This window comes from Entelurus aequoreus, linkage group LG16 (assembly GCF_033978785.1).
Source record: "Entelurus aequoreus isolate RoL-2023_Sb linkage group LG16, RoL_Eaeq_v1.1, whole genome shotgun sequence".
In the NCBI taxonomy this organism is placed as follows: Eukaryota; Metazoa; Chordata; class Actinopteri; order Syngnathiformes; family Syngnathidae; genus Entelurus; species Entelurus aequoreus.
In genome coordinates, this window is record NC_084746.1 from 25246552 (window position 1) to 25260016 (window position 13465).

A 13465-nucleotide genomic window follows, 5' to 3' on the forward strand; every position below is an offset into this window, starting at 1 on the left:
TAAAACTGTATTATGCAAAGCGAAAGCCATTTACCACAAGCGGTAGAAAATGGATGGCTATATATATATATACATACGTACATACACATACACACACAGTATGAGTATGACGTTACCAAGCGTTGCCAGGACGTGTCTCAGCTCGGCGCCCATGACGGTTCCATTGCCCTCCTTGTCAAACACCCTCAGACCCTCCACAAAGTCCTCGAAGGTTCCTCGATCTTTGGCCTTGCACATGTGCTGATGGATGGGAAGGAACTGATCAAAATCCATCATTTTGGACTGCATGTCTGCAAGGCAGAGACACATCATTAGGTACACCTGCACAATCACAGTACAATACAAATAAAATCAATTATTACTATAATAGTAACAGCTGTTTTTATCACTGTTTTATTTTGTTCCCTGTTTTACATGGACTTCAGTACAGCACTTTGCAAAAGTCTTGGAACACTTTTAAATCAATAGAATTATTTAAAAAAAATGTTTTTGATTTTTTTAAAATTGTATTTAAAACGGTACATATTTTCTTAGTTTTTACTTATAAAAAATGTATATTCATAATATTGTTAAAACAAAATTGTATGTTTCCCGTAGATTACAATTTAATGCATTTATATGATATATTTGTAGCATACATATAATATATATTGTGATGAAAGCAACTTCCTGATTTATTTTTTAACCATGTGTAGTCATGTGTTTTATGAAATTGCATTGTCCCCTTTGAAATAAACTAATCTTAATTTATGGAGATTGTTGACTCAAGTTTTGACTGAACTGCTCTTTTATCCAGATTTTCACCACAACTGTTAGGTTTCTTCTGCAAAGTTAAGGGTAATAAAACATTTTTTTGATACAATCCTACAAACTTAATGAGTCGTACTACAGTACTGAGTTACATCAGCTGTGCATCGATCAGAGCATTAATACCTTCGGCTTTGGGCTTCCCGAGCACAAACATGATCTCGGAGTTGGTGGGATTCTGTCCCAACGCTCGGATCAGATCCCCACATTGTCCGTAGGTGATTTTCATCTCGTTATTTGGAGTCCTGTCAAACAGCTGGAACGCATCTTTGAAATCTGGAAAAGCAAAGACAACGAAAAGGTTATTTAAAAAAAATAAATAATGTATTGCTTCGGTTTACATTTTTGCTGCGTGGCAAACACAAATATGAAAGTTCTTGGAGGTTTAAAAGTATTTCACTTTCAGAACTAAAACGCTAACACAGTGGTTCTCAAAGCTTTTTCACTAAGTACCACCTCCAGAAAAAAACATGGCTTCCCATGTACCACAATAATGACCAACATTAAAATACAGTAGCAGAGTAGGCCTAAGTACTCACTAAAAGAGCAGAGGTTTTTATTAACAAGTATATCTAAAATTTTTGGCTACTGTAACATTACACCATTTGAACAGTAACACTGTGTTTGAATATAGGAAAATAAAACACTATACTTTTAATTAAGTTATTTTTTGGTGTACCACTAGTGGTACACCTACCATAGTTTGAGAATCACTGCGCTAGCAATATCACCTTAAGACTTCAATGAAGTTAGCTTTAAATTTACTGTGTATACAGTATATTGTTTTATAGACATAAAAACTAAAGAAGGCAAGGGAAAATTGTGGGGACAAGAAAGGGATAAGACAGAAAGATAAAAACAACAACATCAGCAAATATATGTACAAATATGATGCCAAGAAAAATTTGCAAATCATTCAATGAAATCGATAATAAAAACACTGAAATAAAAATGAACATTATTGCAGTACAAATGGAACAATACAAATACCAATATAAATAACAACATTGAGAATGAATAATAATAGTTACCTGTATTATAAACATTACAATTGCTTCAAATGCAACAATACATACATTTAATGAATACTTACAAAAGAAAGCAAATAAAGAGAGGGGAAGAAGGGAGCATACAATATTAACCTAATAGATTGTTATGGTATAAAATAGGTCAAGCTTTAGCAATGTTAAAGGCCTACTGAAACCCACGACTACCGACCACGCAGTCTGATAGTTTATATATCAATGATGAAATCTTAACATTGCAACACATGCCAATACGGCCGGGTTAACTTATAAAGTGCAATTTCCCGCTAAACTTCCGGTTGGAAACGTCTATGTATGACGGAAGTATTCGTACCCAATGTGTCACCATACAAACTGCTCTGTTTTCATCGAACAATTCCACAGTATTCTGGACATCTGTGTTGGTGAATCTTTTGCAATTTGTTTAATGGACAATGGAGACTGCAAAGAAGAAAGTTGTAAGTGCGATCGGTGTATTAGCGGTAGACTACAGCAACACAATCAGGAGGTTGTGTTGTGTTTGAGTTAGATAGAAGACTCACTACCGTGAGTACAGCTTTGGCTTCCAAACATTTGATCGCTTGCCCGTACGTGTGTGTCGCTATGTGCATGTCACGTACGTAACTTTGGGGAAATATATGTTTCTTGCCGACTCTGATGGCGGCCGGGGTGTCGTCGAAAGCTACAACGCCCGCCGCCGCTCCGTAGTTAGCTTCAATTGTTAAGCTTCGCCAAGCTGGAAATGATTAACCGTGTATTTACATGTTCGTGGTTTAATAGTATTGTTGATCTTCTGTCTATCCTTCCAGTCAGGGTTTTTTTTAATTTTGTTTCTATCTGCATTTGAGCCTGATGCTATCACGTTAGCTCCGTAGCTAAGTTAGCTTCAATTGTTAAGCTTCGCCAAGCTGGAAATTATTAACCGTGTATTTACATGTTCATGGTTTAATAGTATTGTTGATCTTCTGTCTATCCTTCCAGTCAGGGTTTTTTAAAATTTTGTTTCTATCTGCATTTGAGCCCGATGCTATCACGTTAGCTCTGTAGCTAAAGAGCTTCACCGATGTATTGTCGTGGAGATAAGTCACTGTGAATGTCCATTTCGCGTTCTCGACTCTCATTTTCAAGAGGATATAGTATCCGAGGTGGTTTAAAATACAAATCCGTGATCCACAATAGAAAAAAGAGAAAGTGTGGAATCCAATGAACCCTTGTTCCTAAGTTACGGTCAGAGCGAAAAAAGATACACCCTGCACTACACTCTAGTCCTTCACTCTAACGTTCCTCATCCACAAATCTTTCATCCTCGCTCAAATTAATGGGGTAATCGTCGCTTTCTCGGTCCGAATCTCTCTCGCTCCATTGTAAACAACGGGGAATTGTGAGGAATCCTTCCTCCTGTGACGTCACGCTACTTCCGTTATAGGCAAGGCTTTTTTTTTATCAGCGACCAAAAGTTGCGAACTTTATCGTCGTTGTTCTATACTAAATCCTTTCAGCAAAAATATGGCAATATCGCGAAATGATCAAGTATAACACATAGAATGGATCTGCTATTCCCGTTTAAATAAAATAATTTCATTTCAGTAGGCCTTTAATAAATGTTTGATGAAACATAACTATATGCATGAGTGTATGTATGTATATGTGCTCGTATATGTACAGTATCTATGTATGTATGTTTGTACATTGAATGTGCATGTGGATGTATGTACCGTGTGTGTGTATGTATGTATGTATGTATGTATGTATGTATGTATGTATGTATGAATATACATGCGTATGTATGTTTGCATGTACAATATATTTATCTCCCATCATATATTTTTTTCAATTTAAGGAAACAATAGATAAATAAGTTGTCATATATTAATTTGGACTAAACATAAATATTAACTTTAAAGTGAATGGAATGATGTGAAATCCCCAATATTGATATGCCCGAATGGCATAGCAACAAGAATAATAAAGAATAATACCTCTAATATAGAGTAGAAGTGTGCATTAATGATGAGCTTAGCACTAAAGCAATGTTATGATCAGCTCTTTGTCTTTTCAGCAAAGAGAAGGATAAAACACACATCCTCCTATAAATAAGAGAACCACTTAGCGTACCTTCAATTTGCTCGGGTGTGAATTCCAGCTGTAGGAAGACAAAAAAGCAAGAAGCTTTAAGGGGTCAGGAGAGCAGCAAAGAGAATACATAGTAGGATTATCTCTACATTGGCTCCATTGGCTCCAGTTACAGCTTGGCTGTCATCACTGGGTATTGTCACTGACCTTGGATCAGCTAATGCAGGGTTAATTTTAGATGACTTCATTGGTCTACATGGCTGGGTTATGTAGGTTAGGGGGGCTCCAGCAAGGTCAGGGTTCACATAAGGTCGCTCCATGTGTATGTACAGTATTTCACTTTATGTGAATGAAACAAATTATCATCATTACTTACTCATTAAAAAACAAGTCTATTTCAACCTCTATACATATATTCATGCAGACCTTTCTATTAATGTATTGCTTTGAATAATGATTCTCTTTATGACTAAATTCATTTCTTATCATTCCTAACTTTGAATTACAAGGCAGTAGAACAATGTTTCTTCAATGGAAAAAAAATGGAATATTAAAAAAATATATAAAATATAAAAATAATTTGAATGCCCAGAAATCATTTATTGAAAAAAACTTAAATGTAAAAAACAAAGTATGCATTGACTTGAATAATTAAGTAGTTATGATAAATAGTTGCAACAAGTTCTTTCTCCCAATTAATCACACAATTAAAAAAATAAACTAAATTATTACAACATATATCAAATAAAATGATTCATCATCTAAATAATTAAGTAGTTTTGATGAGTCGTTGCAACAAGTAATTTCTCCCATGGTGTTAAAAACTAAAGAATAATCTGAAAATAATTATACAAAATAAATGTATATTGTATATAAAATAAAACTAGTAAACATTAAAACAAAGTATATGTTTGAATAACTACATATCATTTAGAAAAAAAACTAATAAAAGTAATGTACAGATTTTAAGTAATTAAGTAGTTTCAACGAGTGATTTGCCCTCGCATGAAATAAATGTATCAGACTTTTTTTTCTTCAAAAAACAATATATACATTTCAATTATTTTTGGGAATATTAATAAAACACTCTAAATAATGAACACATTTTAATGATTAGCTGCAACAAATGATTTCTCCCAGTTAATCACTAAAGAAAAATAGAAAAATATTTCTAAAATATATAAAACAGAATGATCAAATTAATATATATTTTTAAATGACCCTTTATAAATTTGAAAATATTTTTCATGAATAATAAAGTTAATGTAGGGACATTAATTAAATAGCTTCAATAATTTCTCCTAGTTAATCAGTAAAGACAAATCAGAAAATAATTTTGAAATTATTTGGTTATTTGTATATCTGTAAATAATTTAGAAAAAAAACAACTTTCAATAATGATACAAGTAATGTATAGATTTTAAGTAATTAAGTCGTTGCAACAAGGGATGTTTCCCAGTTAATTACTAATGAATTATCTAAAAAAAATATTCCACAATATATTACATTGAATGGCTGAATATAAACTGCAGTTTATTTTTTAAATAACCATAAATATATTTGAAGGAAAAACTTTGAGTAATAATACAAATCTATGTTCTAATTGTATAATGAAATAGAGTAGTTTGAATGAGTCTACAAGGGCCAATACAGTGAGATTTAACCACATGTTCTTTACTTGTTAAAAAGAAGTATAAACACATGAATGTATAATACAAATGTGTCTAACCAGTTGACATAGAAATGATGAAGTAAAGTAAATTAATCTCAAAGCAACATTGGGAGGGCTTTTAAATACTTCACTGGGGGGAGAAAATGTCAGAAATGTTTTGTTTTGTTTAGTCTTTATTTGAAGGGACAATGTACAGAAACATTAAGCTCAAAGACAGATATGTTCTGTACCAGATTATAGCTAAATAGCTAATTTCCATCTGCAGTCCCTGGCTACCTAAATTAAAGGGATACAAAAATCATGCAATAAAATTATGACAATAAAAACATACACAAGTATTAACAAAAAAGTCATAAAATGCCCTTTCATGGACACATACTTAATATACAATACAACCACACCTCATGTACATCATCACACAAAGACAATACATGCTTTTGTATGTATGTATATGAAATGTGACTTTACTTACCAATTTAAAACTATTACGTTTACCTTAGATATATTCAATGTAACACACTATACTTCCCTGTGGTTATAACCTATGATGGAATCTTTGTATAGCTTGGCCTCCAGTAATTTCCTGTCTATAAAGAACATCTCGGTGAGCTTCTTTAACTTGAATAGGTAAGCGTGTTAAAAATGGATGGTGGCAGGTAACAGGACTCCGCATTTTCTTTCCCTTTCCCTTTCTTTCTAGTCTGGTGCAAACTCTGGTGCATGACGCGGGTGGTCTTCTATTCTCAGACATAATTAATATAATATTCTGTGGTTCCTTTGGGATATGGCAAACACTGTCTTTAATAATAATAAAGACATAAGACCAACTTTCCATGCAATGTCTTGTTGCATTTTCATAATGCTGAGTGCTCAAATTTGATACTTTTAAATAACTATTGTAGGACTTCAGGGCTTCTTTGTGCTTGCACTTCCATGTTTGTGTCACACGGTGTCTCTAAAGCTCTTTACACACTGGATTGGCTTGAATTGTGCCTTAAAAATGTCCTTTTGTCTACTAAAGCTAATGTTGAAGGAACTATCAGATTTTTGTATGTTATTTATTTTTATGATTAGGTGAGGCCGGTGATAGAAAACCAACAATTATGTACCGGCTTAGAGTAGAATCCATTAAGATGTCAACCTGCTCTCAGCCACTACGAGGCGACAATGACACCATTTTAGTTATAAGTCATATACCAGTGGTTCTCAAACGTTTTTCACCAAGCACCACTTCAGAAAACACTTGGTTCTCCAAGAACTACCATAATGACAGTGGTGTGCCGTCAGGGCCCGCAAGGCCGTCTTTGCTGGCCTAGCATAACCAGAAATCATGATCATAATTAAAGATAAAAGTGTTTTTTTTATTAACTTTCCCTAAATATCTAAATTTATTCATATTCTATTCAGTTTGTATCCAATCAGAATTCAGCTATCTAATGTTGCCATGCTGTACGAAATCTGCCCGGGGCATTCGGAATCAACAATGCAGGCGTCTGTGCACTGTAAGTGAATGGACACAAACAGTTGATAGACAATTGTGTCGGCCAATCAGATCATGAGTTGTTGTCAGTAAGGCCTTCTAGCTGGCCTAGGGTTGAACGTGACATTTACGCGTCCTGTGATTGGATACTCACCGGGACCGTTAGCAGATGAATTTGAGAACACATACAGTTGATAGACAGTTGCTAAAGCCAATCAGATCACAAGTTGTTGACAGTAGCCTCTCTCGGTAGCCTGATGTTAACGAGAATGTGATTGGATACTCTTTTGTCACTCCAAAGTGAGTATCTAATCACAAGTTGCAATTAAGCAGGAAACAGGAAGTGCTGACCCACAAAGAAGGAGAACGAAACGTTGATTAGGTGGCAGATATATATTTGCAAGGCCATTTTCAAGAAGGATATTTAAAGAGAAACTACATCTTGAGAGACGATATCGGCGATGAAATGGGGAAATGCCCGCCATTTCCACTCGCATTAACTGACTACGAGGGGCATACGGCAGGGATGTCCAAAGTGCGGCCCGGGGGCCATTTGCGGCCCGCAGGTCATTTTTTAATGGCCCCACAACCCATTTTAAAATACGATTAAAAATATTAAAAACATAAAAAGTGGTATGAAAGACCAAACAGGTGAAATGTAACAAGAAAATGTTGCAATGTGTACTCTAATAACACAAAGCTGCCATGCAGGCTGTTTCTTTCTTTAAAAAATAATAATGAATCAAAATCAATGTTATTATGAATTATTGACCTATCCAAGGCTCCAATTACGTCACATTAAATATTGCACTTTGAGATATTTTTTTGGGAAAATGTTACATATTTTGTGTTTGCCATATAAAAAATGTTTTTTTTTTTTTTAAAGAAGGGCCTAAAACGAACAAACAAAAAACATAAACAACAATACAACGTATAATTGACGGATAGATCTGAAGTTGATCTCGAGATTATTGTGTTAAAAGTAAACAGTAAAAAAAAATGTATAATTTATTTTTTAACACTTTAATGAGTAGGACCCTTTTGGTTCCCCAATACTTTTTGTGTGATTTGTTTTTAAAAGTCATTGCTCAAAAAATAATAATGAATTAAAATCAATGGTGTTATGAGTTATTGACCTTTTTAAGGCTCCAATTATTATATCATTTGCAATATTCCTCTTAAAAATTTTATTGGGTGAAAATATTGCATAATTCGTATTTTTTTCCATAAAAAAACAGGGTTTTCTTTGACAAAAAGAGCATACGACTTAAATCTTTAAAAACGTTATATTGACAGATAGACCTAATGTTGATCTAGAGATAATAATACTGAATAATGACACATTTTAAATATTTTTTGGACCAAAACCCTTTGGGGTCCCCGGGATCAAGCCTGAGTGGAGACCTTAATGTATACTTTTTATACATGTATTGTATTGGTTTTTAAAATAAAAAAATATCAAAATTGCCCCCGCTTGCTTTGATTTTCCAGTGTGCGGCACTCAGTGGAAAAAGTTTGGACACCCCTGCTATACGGCGTCGAATGGGTTCTGCAAATTGTGAGTTCAAATATTTAATTTCTTTATTTTTTCACGTTTAATATGTTTTTTGCAATTTAAATTTTGACAGTACCACATAAGCTATGTTTTAATCGCAGATGCCGGTTTATTGATTTTTAAATGCGCCAGAAAATAACCCGTTTTGTACAATGTTGAGGTGGTTCAATGACAGTAGTGTGTAATTGTGCTTCTCTATAGTATTTCTCCAGCAATGGTCATGTGGTGACATAAATGATGGTATTTTGAGAGGTAATCACTGAAGTCGGACATCACTGGAGGCCTAGGTGGGAAACGCACGGCCTGCCACTGCATAATGGACAACATTAAAATGCAGTAGCGTAGTAAGCCTAAGTACTCACTAAAACAAGGCAGTATATTTAATATTTTGTTCACTGTAACATTACACACGGTTTGAACAGTAACAGTAGCTGTGTTTCCATTACCGCGAGAAATGCGCAAAACTTAAGTATGGCGATAGGAAACTGGTAATGGAAACACCCATATTTTTGAAAAACCTCTCAAATATTGCTATTTTGGCGGTTTTACATACGTTTTATTCTTAGAGTGTGTCGCAAAAGCATGATGGAAACACTTTTTCCGCATTTACAGGACAAGTAAACACCGAACCAGCGGGATTGCTGATGCAGGACAACTAGGGGAGACGGGGGTCGTCTTGGTCTTGCTTCCGATTGGTCGGCCGGGGGCGAGTGAAGCGGCACCGGGCCGTCTCGCAGGTCCCTTCCCGGCAATGGAGGCCGACCCGCAGGCTCGGAGAAACCCGACTTACCCAAACAATGTCGTGGGAGCCCTTGGATCCACAATTCGTCCCTTATTTACGGCCGCTGCCCACTGCCTTTGTCTTCTGTTTACAATCACGGCAACAGCAGTTTCTGCAATTGTAACCACAGCTCCAAAACCATGGAACCGCAAAGCGTCTATCTTCCTCAAAGTGGAATTTTGTGGGATGAGATTTTACGAGAATTGCGGCTCACGACTTAAAACAGCCATTAATGGAAACACCTACAAGTCGCAAATGCGCTTTGTCAAAATTTTAGAAATATCCCTTTTATTTTGTGAAAAACTGCAAATAAAAACGCAGCAAGTGTTTGAACATAGGAAAATAAAACAGGTGGTTCTTTGGCTTACCACCAGATAACGCCGGCATACCAGTTTGAGAATAACTTTTCTATGCAAATTCAAAGGCCTGAATTTACCATAAATCACTAATGGTGATTTGTATTCTCTAGTCGACCATATTGCTTGGTTTTAAATGACGTCATGTCCGGCTCACGTCCCAGTCATAAAATATCGGTGGTGGTCAAGTCAGGGTCTGTTCTCAGTGGGTATTGGGCAGTGGTGGGCCGTCAGGGTCCGCAAGGCCTTCTCTGTTGGCCTAACATAACCAGAAATCATGATCATAATTAAAGATAAAATAATTTTTTTATTTGCTTTACCTGAATATCTTAAAGTATTTATATTCTCTTTACGTCATATTATGCTCGTTTCAGTGCTGTTGTTTTTAGTTTTAGTTTGCATCCAATCAGAATTCAGCTAGCTTATGTTGCTACGCTGTACTAAATCTGCCCGAGGCCTTCAGAATCAACAATGCAGACGTCCGTGCACTGTAAGCGATCGGGGGCATACAGGTGATAAACAGTTGCCATAGCCAATCAGATCACGAGTTGTTGTCAGTAAGGTCTTTTAGCTGGCCTCACGTTGAACGTGACGTTTACGCGTCCTGTGATTGGATACTTATCGGGACCGTTAGCAGATGAATTTGAGAACACACACAGTTGACAGACAGTTGCAATAGCCAATCAGATCACAAGTTCTTGACAGTAGCCTATCTAGGTAGCCTGATGTTAACGAGACTACTCTTCCGGGACGCTACAAAATACACCCCCGCTACCACCAAACCCCCCCCCCACGCACACACAAACACACACACACCTTGTAGCGGAAGAGTTAGTGTTGCAAAGGATTCTGGGTATTTGTTCTTTGGTGTTTATGTTGTGTTACGGTGCGGATGTTCTCCCGAAATGTGTTTGTCATTCTTGTTTGGCGTGGGTTCGCAGTGTGGCGTATATTTCTAACAGTGTTAAAGTTGTTTATACGGTCACCCTCAGTGTGACCTGTATGGATGTTGAGCAAGTATGCATGGCATTCATTTGTGTGTGCGTGCAGAAGCCGCACATATTATGTGAAATTTGGGAGTCTCCCGGGAGGGTTGGCAAGTATGAGAATTAGCGGTGAATGCGGTGTTACCGCGGCACCGCCGCTGTATATAATCGGCGGGCCAGCTCTAGTTTTAATTTGATATCGCCTCAAGGGCCAAGTGAAATTACACGGCCGGCCAAATTTGGCCCGCGGGCCAGAGTTTGACACCCATGCTTTAGACCCTGAAGAATAGACGTCTTTCCAGACTTAAAAAAAAAAAAAAGATCTTAGAAGTCTTCTTATATTTGGTTCAAAAGTTGAATTACTTTCTAATGGAATCATTTGTTTGGCGCCACCTTCTGGTGCTCATGTATAAATATTTACACCCCAAAGAGAAGATGTCTTTTCCAAACTTAAAGGAAAAAATCTTTGGCATAGAAGTCTATTATTTGGACCATTGCTGTATTATAACTTTTGAGTAATGCACATAAATTGCTCTGTCTTTGATGTTGAATAATGGACGTTTTTACCGTGATAGATGCAGGGTTGAACACCGGGGTCTTAGGGCGCTCAGGTTCAGGCGCTTTGGGTGCCGGCGCAGGTGCCGGCTCTTCCTTCTTCTTTGGCGCCATGGCGGGAAGCTGTCAAGAAGGAAAGTAAAAAGACGAGGGTCTTTGCTTTGATCCAGTTGGAGTGGTCCGGGGTGGCCCATTAAGTCTCTTTATCCGACGCCCCCAGGTGCCATCTCCACCCCCTTTACACGCTGACGCTGGCAACAATGACAAGACCACTATAAAAGGATACGGCTTTGGTGTTTCTATTTAGGACAAAGGTTCTAGTGCATGTCATCACGATGTTAGCTGCAATGCTTGGAACCTTCGACTAATCATATCACCTCCTTTTTTAGTTGCAGCCGTGACCTTGTTGGCTGAAAGGGTGATGGATGTTTGCAAGGATGAACACAATTATGATTGCCTGTAGGCGGGGTGCAATTTGGAGCTCACCAGTCAAAATTAAATCAATGAAAAACACAATGGAATGTAGCCTCTGGCTAAACAACCTGCAGGCAATATTTGATCAGGATGACCTTTTGTGCTTTGAAGATGATGATCACAAATGGAACACGATGATAGATTATTGGTGGAATATACAGTACAGGCCAAAAGTTTGGACACACCTTCTCAGTCAATGTGTTTTCTTTATTTGCATGACTATTTACATTGTAGATTGTCACTGAAGGCATCAAAACTATGAATGAACACATGTGGAGTTATGTACTTAACACAAAAATGTGAAATAACTAAAGCATGTTTGATATTGTAGTTTCTTCAAAATAGACACCCATTGCTCTGATTACTGTTTTGCACACTCTTGGCATTCTCTCGATGAGCTTCAAGAGGTAGTCCCCTGAAATGGTTTTCACTTCACAGGTGTCATAATTTTGATGCCTTCAGTGACAATCAACTATGTAAGTAGTCATGAAAATAAAGAAAACGCATCTAAATGTGAAGCTGTGTCCAAACTTTTGGCCTGTACTATTATGTATTATTAAAATATTTCTTATACCAAAAACACTTTTTGAAGTTTGCATTTTTGCGTTTTGAGCAGACTAAGTGCAGCCTCGCTCCCATGCACCTTCAGCGGTAAAAAAGCAGAAAAAAATTGGGTTTTAATGTAGATGCACTGCACGACTGCTTCTAAATTGCCCATAAAAAGTGGTAGACGTCTCCTGCGTGTTTGAAAACATAACAAAATTCTACAGGTAGGAGCATGATAACATGAATGTGCAGTAAATGAGAGGGTCTCTGTGGTGATGCCCCGTAGAGTACATGCAAAATCCTCATTTAAATAAGGCGGTTTGCACCACTTCACAATTGCCCACACAGTCTTAGTAAATCACAACGCGCCCACTAATGGTGCATGCTATTTTATAGATTGCACACTTTGTTTACCGTATGATATTTGGATTTTAGCAAATCGAGTCCTTAGACCGACTCTAGTGGCTTTTTCAAAAATAAGTTAAAATGGAAAAAGATGGTGGGGGAATACATGTTTTCATTTAATATGGTTTCTGTAGGAGGGCAAACTAATTGTTCGAAAGCCCACTGTTAAATGTTTGTGTTTATGCTTCACTGATGAGAGTATTTGGCGAGCACCGTTTTGTCCTAATAATTTCGGCGGTCCTTGAACTCACCGTAGTTTGTTTACATGTACAACTTTCTCTGACGCTGCCACAGAAAGATGTGTTTCATGCCAATCCTTCTTTGTCTCATTTTGACCATCAAACTTTTCATGCTGTGCGTGAATGCACAAACGTGAGCTTTGTTGATGTTGTTGACTTGTTGGAGTGCTTATCAGGCATATTTGGTCACTGCATGACTGCAAGCTAATCGATGCTAACATGCTGTATGTACATATCGCATAATTACGCCTTGTTTGTAGGTATATTTGAGCTCATTTAATTTCCTTGACTTATGTCCTCTTTGTATTTCACTCAGAACTGCATGTCTCATGACACATTATCTGTATTTGATAACGGCTGCATGTCTGACAGTTATTTGTGGGCCGTTGTCGACCAGAGCAAACGTTACCCAGCATGCCAAAGATTTTAATAAATCCAACAGAAAAAGCCACCCGGCAGTTTCCTTTTAACTTGGACACACACATCTATACCTTTACCTTTTATATATACT

The 13465-nt window shown here is 36.8% G+C and overlaps 1 protein-coding gene and 1 long non-coding RNA gene across 5 annotated transcripts in view; one reads left to right on the forward strand and one right to left on the reverse strand.

Moving 5' to 3' along the window:
• The window catches only part of LOC133630746 (uncharacterized), a 31665-nt gene extending 21893 nt beyond the window's left edge, over positions 1 to 9772 (forward strand). The window contains exons 2-3 of the long non-coding RNA XR_009821334.1: positions 8549 to 8615; positions 9225 to 9772. This is a non-coding gene — a long non-coding RNA (uncharacterized LOC133630746). The remainder of the gene's footprint in view (positions 1 to 8548; positions 8616 to 9224) is intronic.
• The window catches only part of myl13 (myosin, light chain 13), a 40761-nt gene that overhangs the window by 1101 nt on the left and 26195 nt on the right, over positions 1 to 13465 (reverse strand). For all 4 annotated transcript variants that reach the window (XM_062022459.1, XM_062022462.1, XM_062022460.1 and 1 more), the window contains 4 exons: positions 11303 to 11413; positions 3948 to 3975; positions 934 to 1083; positions 117 to 290 (listed from right to left, as the gene is read on the reverse strand). In XM_062022459.1, the coding sequence (XP_061878443.1) occupies positions 117 to 290; positions 934 to 1083; positions 3948 to 3975; positions 11303 to 11404 (454 nt within the window). In that variant the 5' untranslated portion in view covers positions 11405 to 11413. The remainder of the gene's footprint in view (positions 1 to 116; positions 291 to 933; positions 1084 to 3947; positions 3976 to 11302; positions 11414 to 13465) is intronic.